Raw genomic sequence first — 19,694 nt, 5'->3', positions numbered from 1 at the left:
TGTGTCTGTGAAGTTTTAGCTCAAAATACCCCATAGATTTTTTTTTTTATTAATTTTTTTAACTGCCTATTTTGGGGCATCATTAAATATACACTGATTTTGGCAGCGCGCCGCCCCTTTAATTCGCCTGCTCCCTGCCATACGAGCTCTCGACTATAATACAGTGCATTTACAAAGTTCACACAGCTAGTATAACCCTCAAATGGATTTTTACATGTTCGTCATGCATGCTGTATGCATGCTTCGAATTATGTGAGTAAAGTATTTATTTTGATGTTTGCGTTTGATTCTGTATGAGTTTGAGGCTGTGCTCTGTGGCTAACAGCTAATGCTACACTGTTGGAGAGATTTATAAAGAATGAAGTTGTGTTTATGAATTATACAGACTGCACGTGTTTAAAAATGAAAATAGCGACGGCTCTTGTCTCCGTGAATACAGTAAGAAACGATGGTAACTTTAACCACATTTAACAGTACATTAGCAACATGCCAACGAAACATTTAGAAAGACAATTTACAAATATCACTAAAAATATCATGCTATCATGGATCATGTCAGTTATTATTGCTCCATCTGCCATTTTTCGTTGTTGTTCTTGCTTGCTTACCTTGTCTGTGCACAGATCCAGACGTTAATACTGCCTTTCCTTGTCTAATGCCTTGAACATGATCTGGCATTTATGCAAATATTGGTGTCATACATACTAATGATCCCAACTGTTACGTAACAGTCGGTGTTATGTTGAGATCCACGTGTTTTCCGGATTTACAAAAGAAGGAGGAAGCAATGGGGTTTGAAACTCAATGTATGTCTTTTCCATGTACTGAACTCTTGTTATTTAACTATGCCGAGGTAAATTCAAATTTTGATTCTAGGGCACCTTTAAACATTGACCGAAACTAATGAAGATAAAGAATGGGAGAGTTGTATGCTCAGGCACTGCCGTTCTCAGCGCCGTCAAAATAAAAGTCCCTCTTTCAACACAAAACAAACTTATTGCCCGATGCCGATATTTAAAAATGCCAAATGTCAGCCTAGGCAATATATCCTTCAACCACTAATATAAATATACTGTATCTCACTTGTTTCACTCCTGAATGAATCTACATTTTCTAACAAATCGGTTGTGTGAATGATTCAAATGACTCAATGAAACAGTGACTTTCTGTTTCTAAATTAGCATTTCTGAATGAATCAGTTGAGTCAACAGTTCATTGGATACAACTTAGTTAAAACTGGCGCAATGATGTAACCTGAAGAAACGTAAAAATATCTGCTACTAATGAACATATTTTATAACATATTGTATGAACATATATATAGTATGTATTTAAAAAATAATAAAAAAATAATAATAAAAAAAAAAAACTGCAGTGGGCCAAATCCCATATTGTCCATATAGCTGTATATTAAACATTAATTGATTTAATATGATTTTATTACTTTACAGAGTACTTTGATTTCTGCAAGAAAACATTATTCAACGCTGGAAATGTTAAGCGGGTTAGACATTGTTTGAAACATACCTCATGTTTAGCTGTCAATGTTTTTGCCTGAGGTAATGGTGAACATAAAACATAATTGTATTATCAGCTGAAAATCATTAAATACTGTAGAAACCAACTCTCAAGTTTCAACAAAACTTTCAAACCTTCATCCTCCCTCGCCGTACATCCAAACACTTTCATTACCGTACATGATGAAACAGCATTAGGTCTAACTGAAAAGAGCTGTCTGAAAGTTTCCCCCAAAAAAGCAAACGCACAGACCAATCCAACATACTGAAGTTCCTTTGAATATAGCGTAATTAGTTTCATCAGACATTTCTGCTGAATTTCCCATGTGCCCCCCAACACTGGTCTGCAGCGAAGCAGCACCATGTACAAGAAACTGAGCGGCCTGCAGAGAACTAGCATAAACACACCATCAAAGAGGCCATTGAACTTCCTTATGAGGGAAGTCCCACCCCTTTTTCTTCTTTAAACAACAGTCAGACATTAGCTAAGCTTGAGATATTCACCAATTAGCATGCTATCTTGAAAGCTGAGGACTGTGGATTATTTTGGGTTGCTTCGGGCCTGCCTGTCTGTTTGAAGCTTTCTAAAGCAGTGCTGAACAAAGCTCACCATCACATCTCTCTACATAAGAAGAAACGTCCCTGGCCGAGGATCTACCATTTTAACTGTCACTGTCACAGGATTTCTAAACCATCTGAGGCTTTTTCCTCGTCAATGTGGGACCAGACATCAACAGAGCCACTTTTTTGTAGTACCATGTCACTGCGGCGCCAAGAAAACTTCATGGCACATATGTCATAGTTGCAGCTCTATTTGTGGATTAAAATGGAAAAGGATTTTGGGTAACATTTTACAGTGAATATATATATATATATATATATATATATATATATATATATATATATATATATATATATATATATATATATATATATATATATATATATATGCAGTGCCCTCTGTAAGTATTGGGACAGTAGTGACAAAATTGCTCTGTTAGCTGTGGTGTAAAGACATCTATAATCATGATTAAAAGATTAATATGAGACAGAAGTACAGAATATCACATTTTATTACTGACTATTTAAACACAAAATGTTTTACCAACTAAGAAGTAATGCACTTTTAGAGTTGCCTAATGTGAGCATAAGTGTTGGAACGGTTTAAGTCAAAGCAAATGTAAAAGTATAAAATCTAATAATTAGTTGTAAATCGAGCAATCACAGGAGCGAGACCCAGACTCTTGGTTTCACACTTTAAAATGCTTTTCCAGGCCTTTAACACAGCCATTTTAAATGGTTGCTTGTTTTGGGGAGTTTCTGCCTTTAGTTTCCTCTTCAGCTGGTGAAATGCTTGTTCAATAGGATTTAAATCTGTAGACTTGGCCAATCTAAGACCCAAAATTTATTTACCATGATATTCTCCTTGATTGAGTTGGCAGTACTAGTGTTTTGGGTCATTGTCCTGTTGCCATATGAAGCACTTCCCAGTGAGTCTGGTGGCATTTTCTTGAACACTGGTAGGCAAGATACTTTTGTACACTTCTGAATTCATTCTTCTGCTGCCATCATTGAATAAGTCATCAATAAAGATGAGTGAGCCTGTTCCAGAGGCAGACATGCATGCCCATGACATGATACTTTCCAGATGAGGTTCATTTACAGTTTCGTTTTTCTCCACACTTTTGCTTTCCCACTTTGATAAAGGTTAATCTTTGTCTCATCTGTCCATAAAACTCTTTTCTAAAACTCTACTGGCTCATCTCTGTGTGTTTTTGCAAATTCAAATTGGTTTTCCTATTTTTGGTACTGGTCAGATGTTTGATCTTGCTGTGCATCCTCTGTAATTCTGTTGGTGAAGTCTCCTTTGAACAGCAGATTGAGAGACCATCACCCCAGCTTTCTGGAGGTTGCTGCTGATTTTACAGACAGTTATTTTAGAGTTTCTTTCATAGCCCTTGTAATTTGTCTATCATCAACTGCTGTTGATTTTCTCAGCTGACCTGGCTGTTGTCGGTTGCTGAAGCTTCCCAGTAGTATCTTTTTCAGGACATTCCAAACTGGACATTCCAAGTCAATCTCCAGATTTAAATCCTGAAATACAGATTTCACCAGCTGAAGAGGAGACTAAAGGCAGAAACTTCCCAGAACAAGCAACCATTGGAAATGGCTGCAATAAAGGCCTGGAAAAGCATTTCAAAGTGTGAAACCTGGTGATGTCTATGGGTCACAGACTCGCTCCTGTGATTACTTGCAAGGGATTTAAAACTAAATATTAGCTTTTACACTTTTGCATTTACTTTGACCATGCCAAACCGTTCCAATACTCATATTAGGCAGAGGGAGGAAACTCTAAAAGTGCTGTACTTCTTAGTTGGTAAAACATTTTGTGTTGAAACAGCCAATAATAAAATGTGACATTCTGCCACATATTAATCTTTTAATCATGTTTATAGATGTCTTGACACCACAGTTAACAGCTAACAGAGCAATTTTGTCTTTACTGTTCCAATACTTATGGAGGGCACTGTACACACACACACACATATATATATATACAATCATGTACATACAAAAAGAAATTGTGACAAAAGTCATCATGTACACACAATACATATTTATGTAGCAAATACAGCATGGAAAAACTGTTTTCTTATCTGCATGCTGAGAAAAAACCCCCCGAAAAAACATGCTTGAGGCAGGCAAAAAAAGGCAAAAAAAAAAAAAAAAACCCAACCACAAATTATGACAAACAGCATATCAAATGCAGCAGCCGCACTGCTTACACCATAAGTAAACTCAAGTGCCTCATTATCCGCTACATTTTAGCATTGCAAAAAAAGTGCTGAATTTCGAAGGCCATTCATCTGTCCCAACTACCTGTTCCTGACTCAGCTCCACCTTTACATATAGCGCCAGGGAACACTGATCGCCTAAGTACAAGCGGGTATACAGCTGTTTAGCACTACAAGACAGTACTTAAACATTCACTTTTCTGTGAGGGAACTTATAATTATGTATATCTTTAAGCATCCAATTAAAATGCTAATGAACATTTGCTGAAGACTGCTTTCCTTAGGGGAGCAAGTAGAACAGCCTGTTTTATGCCCATATATTTGGGTGAAACTCTTTAACGCATGGCCATTCGAAGCCTAGCGACACATCACAAATCTTTAGCCCGCCTTTGGCCTTGCCTTTTTTAAAAACATAATTCTTTGAGCCAAACTTAATTAGTTTGAAATGAAAATCAATGTAGTGCTCTGAGTTCAAGTAAATAATTAACAGTGTTGGAAAAGCTACTTTGAAAGTGTAGCATGTGAAGCTAAAAGCTAATCATCATTTAGTCAATCAAGCTACTGTTCTGAAAAAGTAGTTAGCTATAAATAGAAACAAAGGTAGCAAACTACATTGAAGCTACTTATGTAGAACAATATAGCTGAATCAAAAATTCTAACACTACAGGTGTGACAGAGTACCATCTTGAACAAACCGATTCACTAGAATGAATCAAACATTCCAACACTACAGGTGTGACAGAGTACCATCTAGAACAAACCAATTCACTAGAATGAATCAAACATTCCAACACTACATATGATAGAGAACACCATTTAAAACAAACTGAGTAACTAGAACGAATCAAACATTTCAAAATTTCAGGTGAGAGAGGGGACCGTTTAGAACAAACCGATTCACTAGAATGAATCAAACATTCCAACACTACAGGTGAGAAAGAGGACCATCTAGAACAAACCAATTCACTAGAATGAATCAAACATTCTAACACTACAGGTGTGAGAGAGAACCATCTAGAACAAACCAATTCACTAGAATGAATCAAACATTCAAACACTACAGGTGTGAGAAAGGACCATCTGGAACAAACTGATTCACTAGAATGAATCAAACATTCCAACACTACAGGTGAGAAAGAGGACCATCTAGAACAAACTGATTCACTAGAATGAATCAAACATTCTAACACTACAGGTGTGAGAGAGAACCATCTAGAACAAACCAATTCACTAGAATGAATCAAACATTCAAACACTACAGGTGAGAAAGGACCATCTAGAACAAACTGATTCACTAGAATGAATCAAACATTCTAACACTACAGGTGAGAAAGAGGACCATCTAGAACAAAACGATTCACTAGAATGAATCAAACATTCCAACACTACAGGTGAGAAAGAGGACCATCTAGAACAAACCGATTCACTAGAATGAATCAAACATTCCAACACTACAGGTGAGAAAGAGGACCATCTAGAACAAACCGATTCACTAGAATGAATCAAACATTCTAACACTACAGGTGTGAGAGAGAACCATCTAGAACAAACCAATTCACTAGAATGAATCAAACATTCCAACACTACAGGTGTGAGAGAGAACCATCTAGAACAAACCAATTCACTAGAATGAATCAAACATTCCAACACTACAGGTGAGAAAGAGGACCATCTAGAACAAACCGATTCACTAGAATGAATCAAACATTCTAACACTACAGGTGTGAGAGAGAACCATCTAGAACAAACCAATTCACTAGAATGAATCAAACATTCCAACACTACAGGTGTGAGAGAGAACCATCTAGAATAAACCAATTCACTAAAATGAATAAATCTTGCCTGCGCTACAAATGAGAAAGTAGACCGATTCACTAGAATGAATCAAACATTCCAACACTACAGGTGTGAGAGAGAACCATCTAGAATAAACCAATTCACTAAAATGAATAAATCTTGCCTGCGCTACAAATGAGAAAGTAGACCGATTCACTAGAATGAATCAAAAGTGGCACCATCGAGTCAAACTGTTCTCGTTGCTTAACCCTTCCAGCAGGTACGGATATGGTTTTATTTTCCACTATGGAGCTGATAACAGAGCTACAAAGCTACATACTGTACAGAATGAGAGAGAGGACCATTTAGAACAATTGATTCTCTAAACTGAATCAAAATTTCTAACTCTAAATGAAAGAGAGGACAGTTTAGGACAAATCAACTTGTCAAAATAAGCAAACCACACTGCTGATTGGTAGAATATTAGCTAGTCTTGGAACGTGTACTAAGTTAGCCGACTTACAAGTTTTGTAACTGCTGATGCAATTCCCTCATCTTTGAATTCCTCATGGGAAAAAAAAAAAAAAAAAACACAGCCTAGTCGGCATCCATCAATGTTCCAAATGTTTTTTGTTGTTGTATGGATGTACTAAGATGTAACGAGCATTCAAGCCTTGCAAAAACCAACACATTCCCAGGACGACCCTGGCAGAAGCTCAGATGGAGTAGCTCGCCCGAGGAGTCCCAGAAGCCTCCTCGGTCGGCCTTCTTTTCATTGGGGCTCTGTCTTTGATACTGCGGCGATTATGAAGGCTCTGCCCCTTCATGGCTCTGTTCTATTTCTAGGACAGTGACAGTGGAGGGGAGCCAGATTCTCCAGGGTTCTTCTCATCTATCTTTAACTGCCATACAGTAAATAAATAAAAGGGTCTGAGGGGCTCCTGTTTTGTTTCAGAGCAAAGAAACGATGGCAGATGGGAACGAGGCCTGCGGGCGATGGAAAACGTTGCCATGTTCTCCCTCTTAAGCCCTGCAAATGGAGATAGAAAAGAAGCTGATCTGAATGCAGCATTTTTCTTGTTTCGTACAACTGTACATCTGGCTTTAAGGAGCTTTCCGCAGTGATGTATAGAGCAGGACATGTCTAGTTTAATGCATAGATTCTTGGCAGCATGCTACCAATGTTGGCGAGCTGACCGGTACGTCTGGGTAGATACATCCCTCCAGTTTGCATTCTATAGAATAAAACATCTTATTTGGGGGGTGCAGACTTTTCTGCATGGTTTATGCATTTATATGGCTACTGTGACATATTCATTGATTTTGAAAATAAGACATAAAGACATGTCAGTCTTCAATAGGCTGTTAAATATACAGTAGATGGCCATTTAACTGCATTAAGGTGGCTGCCAAAACAATATGAATACCTTATAAATATATTCAAACAAAAAGTATTAAATAAACTTTTAAAATAACATATGTAAACTCGAAAAATGTATCAGGATAGAGGACTACATCAGCACTCTGAGCAGTGCCGCTCCTCCCTCCTCTGGTTCAGGCTGCCATGGCTGAGAGCCAGTCGGGAGTGATATACTTTGTTTCACTGGTGCACACTAATCACCCTTCGGCACTACACAGGTAATGGTGCACAAAGGAATGAAAAAACCCCTGTGACGGACATTTGGGATGGTGGATGTGGGGAAAGGGGAAGAGAGGAAGTTGAAGGGAAAGTAACAGGGTGATAGAGGCCCGGATACACTGAAGGCGACAAGGTGGATGTGCTCGGGTCTGAAAGCGGTTGGTTAGCCACAGAGGAGACGGGAGAGAGTCATGGTGTGAGTGTCAGAGTTTAATATGCTGCCTGTCAGGCCCCGCCCCTGTTCTGGCAGCTGACACGTGGAGGCCGGTTCTCGGAGCGCAGGTGCCTGCTCTCATGCGGCGGGGGTCATGGGAGGTAGAGGTAGACACCATGGAAAAATGGACAGTGACAAATGACAGTGCAGCTCAGGCCATCACTGGCAACTCCAATCAACTGTGGAGAGAGTGAGAACCCGACTCTGTGTGTAAGAGGGCCAAGCGGCAGGTAGAGATGGCAGTGGATTGAATGTTGTGTGAGTTATCGATCTTGATTTTTAAGTAGTCTGGCACAATTAGTCCCATGATACACTCATCAAAGTCAGCATGTAAAGTCAAAACAAGCCACCACTGATATAAAATGTAAGTATCGGTACCCAGGTGCAGGCCACATAGCTTTGTTATTTGCACTCCAGTAGTCCAATGGAGTCAACTAAACTTCAGACAAAACTAATTACTAATAGTTTTAATTACTAAGCATATAGAGTAAAATCTTCAGAAAGGCTTTCGTGACCAAATAGTAGAGGGAACATTGGGTGTTTTTTACACAAGTTTGGTTCAGTGTGCTGGGTTTCCATTGTTTTTCATTGATTTAGTTTTTGCATCTGTTGTTCATTTCATTGATTAGTTTGCCTGGTTTAAGGCTTGTGTTTCTTTCTGTTCTTGTCGGATATTGTTTGGTTGCTCTGTTGGAGTTTTTTTTAGTATACTGAGTATATTTTGAAGCACATCACACTCAGTGCTCTGGAAAGATGGAAAACATTGCCATTGCTTTATAATTACATAATGCTAATATCATTATGCTGTCCTGGTTCAAAGTTAAGCATCACCTAAAGCTTCCTGGGCAAAGAATGAGATTGTATTTAGATACAAGGCCACTGCTAAGAGGGGGAAAAAGGAATTTTATTCCATTCGCCCTTTTGGCAGGGAATCTATCGTTGAAGGACGACAAGCAGCGGATGCTTAATAGAATCATTTGTTCCCTTGTCCTGTTCTTTTTGTTTTAAAAGCCTCTTTTTCCTCTCTTCTTCTTTCGTTGTTATATCACCAGATGAATCTCTGCATTCCCTAAAGGGAAGGTGCTGAACTCTGAAATAGCACAGCCAGTTTCGTTACATCAGATAAAAATGGACACACGTAAAATATGAATGTGGTTCCAAGCCCACCAAGAATCACAAACAAATGGATGAGACCTGTAGTCTTTGTACTCTCCACTGTGCAACCATAAATCAAGTGGTTTTCATGTGCTTGCGCAAGTAGGTTTATAGAGAAAGGAAGAAAGGGGAAAAAAAAGGGAGGGGCAGGGAGAGCAAATGCAGATAAAAAAGTAAGTTCCTAGGAGGATGGAAGGGAAAAAAGTAGAAGGAAAGAGGTTGGAAGAGAGAAAAAATGGAAGGAAGAAAGGAAGGAAAACAAAGAAAGAAGAAACAGTAAAGAAAGTAGGAAGTAGTTAGCAAAAAATGAGGGGGGAAAATCAGGAAGTAAAAAAATGAAGGAAATGAACAAAGGAAAGAAAAAAGAATGAATGAAGCAGACAGAAAAAAATAGGAAGAAAATAAGTTCCATGTAGGAAGGAAGAAAAAAAAGAAGGTAGTAAAGTGGGGGGAGGACGGAAGGAAGGAAGGAAGGAAGGAAGGAAGGAAGGAAGGAAGGAAGGAAGGAAGGAAGGAAGGAAGGAAGGAAGGAAGGAAGGAAGGAAAAAAGAAAGAAAAAGATTGTATGAAATAAGAAAGAATGAAAAAATGGAAGAAGGAAAAAATAAAGGGAGAGAGAAAAAATTAAGGAAGGAAGGAAGGAAGGAAAACAAAAAGACGAAACAGTAAAGTAGGAAGTAGTTAGCAAAAAATGAGAGAAAAATCAGGAAGTAAAAAAAATGAAGGAAATAAACAAATGAATGAAAAAAGAATGAAGTAGACAGAAAAATGTAGGAAGACAGAAAATAATTTCCAAATAAGAAGGAAGAAAAAAAGAAAGAATGTAGTAAAGTAGTGGAAAGAAGGAAGGAAGGAAGGAAGGAAGGAAGGAAGGAAGGAAGGAAGGAAGGAAGGAAGGAAGGAAGGAAGGAAGGAAGGAAGGAAGGAAGGAAGGAAGGAAGGAAGGAAGGAAGGAAGGAAGGAAGGAAAATATTAGGAAGGGAAGAGTTTAGAAGACAAAAAACTGGAGAGAGAGAAGGAAAGAAAAAGATTGTATGAAATAAGAAAGTAAGAATGAAAGAATGGAGGAAGGAGAAAATAAAGAGAGAGAAAAAAATAAAAGGAGAAGGAAGGAAGGAAGAAAAGAAGGAAGGAAAAGATTGTATGAAATAAGAAAGAATTAAAGAATGGAGGAAGGAGAAAAAGGAAGAGAGGGAAAAAATGAAAGGGGAAGGAAGGAATATGGAAGGGTAGGGAAGGTAGAAAAAAGAAAGTAGGAAGACAGATAAAGCTTGCTAAAGGAAGGGAACAAATATGTTGGAAGGCAAAAAAAGTAGGAAGAACAAACGAAGAACCTAAAGAAAGACATTTGTTTGACGGTGCGACAATAAAATGGGTCATTTCCAGCTACAAAGGCGGAAACATAAAAAAAAAAAAAAATGCTTTATATGGGAGATTTCACAGTAAAGCAAACTCAGCACACTACACCTGCTGAGGTCAGAATCAAATCACTTTTGTGAAGCAGCGAGGCCAGAACTGAGAAAAGTGAGTGTGTGGGAGAGATTGGGTGACTGTAGCCACTGCAGTTTAGCCATCTATAATCGATCACCGATTACCACCCTTGTCAATGAGAACAAATGAGGTCACACATGGGTCCTCTTTCCTCATCTCCTCTTCATTATGCCGTTCAAAAAGATCGGTAATTATAACCCGAAACACGAACACAGAAATAAATCAAGCATGCTATGTGTTAGATGTTAAAATACAGAATGAACAATGTACAACTGGTGTCACACTAGCCTTGCGGGAGTTTAATCAGGGTCCTGCTATCACAAACTCTTATTACATCCATTGGAACAGTATATAGATGAGGAAAAGGAAACTAGGAAACAACCTAGGGAAGATCTACTGGGTTAATCTCTGCAACAACTAAAGCTTGTGATGATGGTACTTGGCTTGTTTTATATCTCAGTGCTGCTAGCATAAATGCTAACGTGTTTTAAAAGGGACCAAATAACTGAAGAAACCAATTTGAACTATTTCTCACTAATGTAGCATAGATCGATCGATCTATCTATCTATCTATCTATCTATCTATCTATCTATCTATCTATCTATCTATCTATCTATCTATCTATCTATCTATCTATCTATCTATCTATCTATCTATCTATCTATCTATCTATCTATCTATCTATCTATCTATCTATCTATCTATCTATCTATCTATCAACATAGTAGCTCTCATTGCCATTATTGCTACACAACAATTAAGTATCTCAAAGATGAACTTCCAAATTATTCATTACAAGAGATAATAATCCATGGCTCATGAATTCATGCCTTAGACTGCCTTAGAAAGAGGTATTTTGAGGTTAAGTTAATCATTCTTTACTATGAAGTGGAACGGCATCTGTTTCAAACACACTTTTAATTGACTGGCACATGGAAGTCTTCGAGGAAAAAACATCACCAAAGAGTAAAAAAAAAAAAAAAAGCGACAAAAACAATCAGATATATAGGTAAATCACAGGAAATGTGATGTGCTATTGATGTTTTCAGATCACTTAGTCTTTATTGAGCAAATTGCTTTGAGTCAAATTAAAAAGACTGCCACGAGTAACCTGAAGCAAAGCATTTGAGCTCCATATCTGCAGAAATGAAGTCTGGAAGTGGAACTACTACGGCTGTCTATTTTATTGAACCAGAAGGATGAATGCAGTCATTGGAGCTACAGATCTCTCATACACACACACACATATTTTACACACATATTCTCTCTCAGATGTAAGGACTTTAAAGAGAGAGAAAAAAGCTTTTTCCATTTGTGTGAGAGCCCTGCTGTCAGATTTAAGATGGTAATAATGGGATCTCACTGCGAGCCCTCAGAGAAAGTTTAACTCAGACGTAAGATGCGGGCTGGAATAAGAATCAGGAGACGGGGTGCTTTAAACACCCTGCGGTCCTGCTATAGAGAGCTATGAAGCCAGGTAGCGCTTGCAGATGAACAAAGACTGGACCAAGATCTTTCCAGATATATCTCCCTTTCGGTCTCCAGCAGGAAGCATTTGAGGACACAACATAGAAATGGATGTACCTCCAAAAACATTGAAAATGGAGACAAAAAGAGCTATCTGCCTGAACAGCTTGATCTACAAGTACTTCAGAGAAATACTAATGTTTTTTAAAGGACTTTGTGTATCCCCTGGACCAAATCTTTCTCTCACCACGGGAGTAGATTAAGATTATTTACGCCTCAGTTCATATGAACAACTCTCATTCATCGCACTGGATGAGAACCAAAAGAATAATGTAAAGTCTCAATACCAGAGCACAAACAGCTTTTTCCACCGCTCTCAAGCCGAGACAGTCAGACAGAAAGGACTACTGTTTGATTTTGAATAAAGGAATAATAAAATCGCTGAATAGGGTGACAGTAGGCCACATTTTATCCCCGGGCGCTTATGGCTCTGAGGTCAGACTTGAGGACCAAAGTAGGCCCAAGGCCAAGAAATGAAGTCTGATACTATAGCAGCATTTAGCAGAATGCGGGAACTGTGGTAAAACTGTCTACACGAAACCAACAATTCCAAAAAGCGAAACGCATTTATTAAAAGAAAACAAAAACAATACACTGTTTTCATTTGATAAATACATATATAATATTACAGTATGTCTATCAGCACTCACTGTCATGATTGTGACACAAAAATGAAAATTAGCCCATGATTTACTCAACCTCAAGCCATCCTAGGTGTATATGAATGTCTTCTTTCAGATGAACACAATCAGAGATATATTTAAAATATCCTTGCTCTACCAAGCTTTATAATGGAGGTGAACCGGGGGCATTTTTGAAGCCTCCAAAAATGCATTCATCCATCATAAATATAATGGCTCCAGGGGGTTAAGAAAAAAAGACCTTCTGGAGCGAAACAATGGGTTTTTGTAAGAAAAGTATCCATATTTAATGGATCAATTTGCAAAGATTTGCAATTTTTAAGATTTGCGAAGCTCCCCCTACAGGTTCCTTCAGTGAATACTCCAAGCGCAGCTCTGGACTACAACGACTACAACGCTCACCAGCGCAGTAGTTTTGCAAATACAGTACAAGAAATCTCGATGGAGGTGGGTAATTTTCTAAATTGTCTTATAAAGTCATAATATATACATTGTTTTTGAATTAGCGTAAAGCATTTTGTCACTCTCGCGTGAACATGAGGCGAGATTGTGTCGGGTCAGAGGGGGTTAGTGCTCGCCTCAAACACACCATCAATTAACCATCGTAATGATTTAGAAAAATATTTATGAAGGTAAAAAAAGTTACTTAGTTCTGCTTTAAGGATGAGTAAATCATGGGATAATTTTCATTTTTGACTGAACTATCCCTTTAAGCAACTAAAGGATATAAAGAAAGTGCTAGATGCACTTATGCAGCTAAAATTCACAAGTTCCCAATAATAAGCCATGGCTTATTATAAAAGAGGCCTTGTACTAGAGCATATGGATGTTCTTTCTTTCTTTCAAGAGTCTGAATGGGGTACAAGCAAACCCAAGCACAACAATCATCTTCCTGTTATTTGCTGGAGACCCAAACAGCCGGAACAAGTCGGATCAAGCCGGAACCGGCAGCCGGACTTCTTCCAGCGCCATCCAGAGCTCTCCTCCCTCCTCCGTTCTCTTGCCTAATTCCACATCCGTTTACGTTATCGCCTTAATCTCCAATTAATTAGCTTTGTTAAAAAAGGATTGAGAGTTCTCGCTTTCTGTCAACAAGAGTGGGGGGTAACAGACGGTAGAGGGTGGGAGGGTATAAAGGGATTGGTGGAGAGAAGAGACAAGGGTAGCAGTTGTAAAACATGGTAGAAAAAGAGGAGGGGGAAAAAAGAATTTCCCCGTGGGAACCAAAGTGCAACGAAGAAAGTCAATGAACGTGGCATTGTGCCAAGGCAAGACAGTCAGCCAACACGGCACGCATTCATTTAGAGCTCTGTCTGGGCGGTAGCAGGGACTTATGGGTACTCTGACACCGTTACCAACAGACAGAGCCAATGATTAGATTCCAGTTGATGTTGAATGAAGAATATAACATGGCAAGAGGCTCCGGGGACTGAATGCATCGCATTAATTATCCCTTTGAAACATGAGCATTTGTGTTGGTTGTAGTGTAATTGGTGTTGCACGGTTCCACACGAGCCTACATGTCACATGTAATGTTCAATGTGAAGCCATTATATGATGTCTGGATGACTCATATTCATAATGACTAAGGTGTCAAGGGGGAATATTTGAAATTTCTGGTTTTCATGTCAGAGCTGGAATACAAAGTAGGGTTGTTTCCCAATGCTTTGGCTAAAAAAAGCAGCCAAAATGTATCATTGGTAGCCAAACCGACCACAGTTTGGAGGATTCTGAGAGGAGAGAGGAAAACAACAACCATGCCAAACCCATTGGAGAATCAGGAAAGCATGACTGAGCCTAGCTTCCCGCCATCCCAGCACGTAACCAAGGCGACGGCTAACTACAGCGTCCGCTAACTGCTTGCCAGCAACGCATAGGCTTTGGACCTCGGACAAACCCCAGGGTCCATCCAGCACAGTGACATATGAATCGTATTTAGTGAACGAAAGTGTGGCTGAAACTCCATCAGGCTCATTATTCCTTGAAATCTGTAAACACAACACCCATTTTGACTCAGTTTAATGAACAACTACAGATGTACATACACGTTCGAACTCCCACAAATAAACATTTGCAAAATCCAACATGATCTTGCCTAGCTGAACATGTTTGAAATATAAAACATCCAGAGACCAAGAAGCTCAACTCAAGAGGTTGATTAAGAATAAACTGCTAAAATAGAAAGCATAATAATTAGCATATCATTTTTCTTCTTCCTACGAACCACAGTTGTTGGTATAAAAAAATGTGTCAGTTGATGTCACACTTATTCACTAATAACGCAACATGCCAAGTTTCCCGCTGAATAGTTTACACTGGCTTACCTTTCATGCCAAACTTTGAGCGTCTGCCATATTTGTTGATTAGCACAAACATAACGACAAGGAGAACGCAGGCAAAGCCAGCCAAGCCAACTGCAATCGACACCTAGAGAAGCAGGAGACACAACATTTAATATATTTGAAGAACCAAAATATGAAATGAGAGCCAGATTTCAAACATTCAGGTTAGCATTTAGCTTAGCTTTAGCAGGTAATAAGAGATACAGGATTTTTGGAACATAATACTAGCACTGCACAGTAAAATCTGTTAATTAATTGAAAACTGTGCAATACTATTGAATATGGAAACATAAAGTGAACATTAACATGCTACATTGTTGTAGTTTGTGCAAAAATGTCTTAACTTGTAACAGTCTTATAAAAATAATGAGTATCATCAACTGAAACCACACATGCACAAAAATCACATACTCTGGTGTGAAGATGAAATTTTAAAGGAAAGCCCTTATATGGAGACAGATTGGGCATGTTTTATGCAAATTACTAACCTTGGGCACACGGTTGCTCATTTATTAGAATACTCCAGATTCATTAACATTAGAACAAGGTTAAGAACAAATTCATGTGTTGTGGAAATTTTTCATGAGAAGTTCTCCTGTGCGTACAAACACTACATAATCTACGCAATTATTAGTGAATGAGACCCACTGAGTCTAGCAAGAGATATTAAAACTGTAGATATTAACTTGCTTCCATCTCATTAATCACAATGGAATGAAAGGTCAAGTCAAGAGCAATGCATTGTGGGAAACAGTACACTCAGTTGCACATTTTGGCAAACATAGCAGGTCATCTGGGTATTCTACATGTACACATTGAGAAAACATGCGTGTTGTTTACATTCTACACACTGTAGAAATAGTACTATTAGCATGCTATGACATTAGCTCCATTCTCAATACATGTCTACAGAATGCCTGATTCTCAAAAACTTTTTACATGAAAACTACAGTGCAACTTAAAACGTGTCAAATAAATATTTCTGTCTTATCTCGAATGTCTCGCATAGGGGGAAAATAGCAATTTTACAGCAAACCTATGAAGCGTGTCTTGAATTGTTTATTTGATTTATATTGATGTTGAAGCTGTAATCATGAGAGGTTTATATAATTGGAGTCATAAGTTGCATATAGCAGCAGTAGCTTTGATAAATTGCATGAAAAGGGAAGGGCAAAGCATATAAAAGAGAAGAAAAAAAAAAGATGATGATAATAATTCATGTTAGGTATTGTAGGAGAGTGATAGCGGTTACAGCCAAGATACACTTCCTTTTGGGAAATACAAAGCGTACAACTTAATATGTCTAAATGCTCCAGATAAACACAAAATAAACACAATAAACAATAAATCATAGCAGTCAAACTGCTGGAATAAAGCTATTTGAAGCAAAAAGCTTTTCCCCGTAATTAGGACCTCCAAACAATCGAGGGCCACGCTTACTCTTTGTGCCGACGCCCGAGTCCCTATTGAAATCTTCAGATGAGAAAATAATCTGTATCCAGTCAATTACAGCACAAAGATGAACGAAAGTACTTAAGAAGTTGTAAAACACAAGCCACAAGGGAACTGGCAGATAGGCGGTTCAATGTGAGAAGGAAAATGAATGAAAAGAAAAATGGTTTAGAATGGGGTTTGTTTTCAACACCTTTACCATGTGTTCTTTGGGAAACCTCATAATACTTCATATAGGTGCTTTCGATCTCAGGAGAGAAAACAACACTCACGCCAAACGTGTCCTCTTCAGGCCGATGCGTCATGGTTGGAATAGCGGTCGGAGTAGGACTCACTAGGAAACAAACAAGAGCATTGTAGTGTGCAGAGAAAAAACATTATATTTTTGAAACTTCCGAAAAAAATAAAATAAAATAAGACCACATGGACATACAGAAATGTGACACCGACAGATATTTTAGTGTAACTGACTTAAAACATGTCCAAAGAATTTTATGTTAAAAGTCTTATGTTAAAGGCACAATATGTAGGATTTTTGGATTAAAATATCCAAAAACCACTAGAACAGAGTTATATATTTTGCTGGTTTACATTATCCCAGATGTTTTTAAGAATGATAAAGAGATAAGTCATTTTTACACTTATCAAAGACATCATACCCACGTTATCCTCAATTTACGGTTTTATTTTGTAGAAACCATGGAAAGACCAAAGATGCTTTAAAGGTGCCCTAAAACTTTTTTTAAAAAGATGTAATATAAGTTTAAGGTGTCCCCTGAATGTGTCTGTGAAGTTTCAGCTCAAAATACCCCATAGATTTTTTTTTTATTCATTTTTTTAACTGCCTATTTTGGGGCATCATTATAAATGAGCCGATTCAGGGCTACTGGCCCTTTAAATCTCGTGCTCTCCGCCCACGGAGCTCGCGCTTGCCTTGAACAGTGCATAAACAAAGTTTACACAGCTAATATAACCCTCAAATGGATCTTTACAAAGTGTCCGTCATGCATGCGGCATGCATGCGTCGGATTATGTGAGTATTGTACACTGTTATATTGTTTATGTTTGATTCTGAATGAATTTGAGGCTGTGCTCCGTGGCTAACGGCTATTGCTACACTGTTGGAGAGATTTATAAAGAATGAAGTTGTGTTTATGAATTATACAGACTGCAAGTGTTTAAAAATGAAAATAGTGACGGCTCTTGTCTCCGTGAATACAGTAAGAAATGATGGTAACTTTAACCACATTTAACAGTACATTAGCAACATGCTAACGAAACATTTAGAAAGACATATACACTACATATATCACAAAAAATATCATGATATCATGGATCATGTCAGTTATTATTGCTCCATCTGCCATTTTTCACTGTTGGTCTTGCTTGCTTACCTAGTCTGTTGATTCAGCTGTGCACATCCAGACATTACTGGCTGCCCTTGTCTAATGTTTGAACATGAGCTGGCATTTGCAAATACTGGGGCGTACACTGTTACGTAACAGTCGGTGTTATGTTGAGATTCGCCTGTTCTTCGGAGGTCTTTTAAACAAATGAGATTTATATAAGAAGAAGGAAACAATGGAGTTTGAGACTCACTGTATGTCATTTCCATGTACTGAACTCTTGTTATTTGACTATGCCAAGATAAATTAAATTTTTTCATTCGAGGGCACCTTTAATATATTATGTGTTTTATTAGACAGGGGAGCAACTGTTTGGATACATTCATCGACAGAAAACTAATCATTGTTATATACAACACAGTAAGACTTATTGTGTAAATCTTTGTTTTCTTGATTTACAGCGAGTACCATGTTTTACCATAACTAATATCGATCTAACTTACTGCTGTGTGCAACAAGTGTCTCATAGGAGCCACCGAGTGAGCGCTCAGAGTAACATTATAACATAATTTTCAAAACACTCAAACGTATCTAATATGATCAAATAGCACTGTGTTACTCCACATACGCTTGACTGGAAGAAGCGGAAGCGGCGACTGTGGCATAATAAATGTTTTGCTGCTGTCGCACTCATTATCAATCGCTCCAGCGGCCTCGTTGCACTCCCACAACACTCGGCCCTGCACCGCTTCATACTAGAGTAACGTTAATAATCTCATCCATGAACATGATTTTTTTTCCACCGGCTGTCAGGTGAAGACAACATCTCCCAACAATCCAGGCTCAATCTCACCATCATCAATATACGCCTTTGTTTTGAATATGTGACCTCTAGTGGTGAAAAACTACATAGTGTGCCTTTAAAACTTTCTTAAATTATGTTAATTTTATGTTAAAATGTATATGACAACATATAAAGTGTTAAAATGATCGTTATCTTTATTTTAGAACAGTATATGTATACAGTGTGTAACAGTATTTCTAGGTGTGGTTTAAGTGCCCAAATACATTTTGGGGCTATGTATATTTCCAGGAAATTAGCAATGATTTAATTTCCCCTCCATTTTGTCATTTTCAATTAATTTCCAGACATTGGCCCTGTCCCAAATGGCACACTCCAAAGCACTTTCGGTCTTGTGGACTTGTAGGAAGACCGTGTTTAGGGTGCCATTTGGGATACGCCATTATAGAACTAACTTGAATGGTACCATAACTTGATTTGTTTTGTCAATGTAGCCTTTAAAACGTGATGGATGCATTGTACTGTGTGTTCACTCTGAGTAACTATTTTAATGGTGCATTCAAATCATGCTGTTGAAGTTACAAAGTCACTCCAAAGGGAGTTATTCTCTACATCATTAAGCAAGCACTGTTTTTGAACTCCCTGAAATGCCTTGAGTTTTCTTCTGGAAATGTACACGTCACAACATTCCACATTTAAATAATTCCCACCCAAAGCATACGCAAAAAAAAATTAAAAAGGTGGTGAGGAGTCGGGTGGGGGGCTGGTTGAGTTGCATTAGTAGTGATTTTGGCAAGGGGCGTGGCATTTCAAAGACACACTCTAAGCGGTTGACCAATCCCAATACACTAGTCCAGCCGACCAATCAGAGCACATTGCATTTTACGGAAGTAGGGGCTTCTATGTTGCACATTCAAAATCCCAAAATATTGTACAATTATGATTAGAGCTCCTTCATTAATTGAACAAAAATATATACTTAAAAATGTACATAAT

The 19,694-nt window shown here is 38.1% G+C and overlaps 1 protein-coding gene across 3 annotated transcripts in view; it reads right to left on the bottom strand.

Moving 5' to 3' along the window:
* ntrk3a (neurotrophic tyrosine kinase, receptor, type 3a) overlaps positions 1-19,694 on the bottom strand; it is a 242,810-nt gene that overhangs the window by 84,132 nt on the left and 138,984 nt on the right. For 2 of the 3 annotated variants that reach the window (XM_067379611.1, XM_067379610.1), the window contains exons 10-11: positions 16,823-16,884; positions 15,081-15,183 (exon numbers count right to left, since the gene is read on the bottom strand). In XM_067379611.1, coding sequence (XP_067235712.1) covers positions 15,081-15,183; positions 16,823-16,884 — 165 coding nt within the window. The remainder of the gene's footprint in view (positions 1-15,080; positions 15,184-16,822; positions 16,885-19,694) is intronic. The other variant, XM_067379609.1, reaches the window with a different exon arrangement.

Source organism: Chanodichthys erythropterus, chromosome 24, assembly GCF_024489055.1.
Source record: "Chanodichthys erythropterus isolate Z2021 chromosome 24, ASM2448905v1, whole genome shotgun sequence".
Classification (NCBI taxonomy): Eukaryota; Metazoa; Chordata; class Actinopteri; order Cypriniformes; family Xenocyprididae; genus Chanodichthys; species Chanodichthys erythropterus.
The sequence above is the reverse complement of the archived record's forward strand: the minus strand, read 5'-3'. Positions and strand labels throughout refer to the sequence as shown.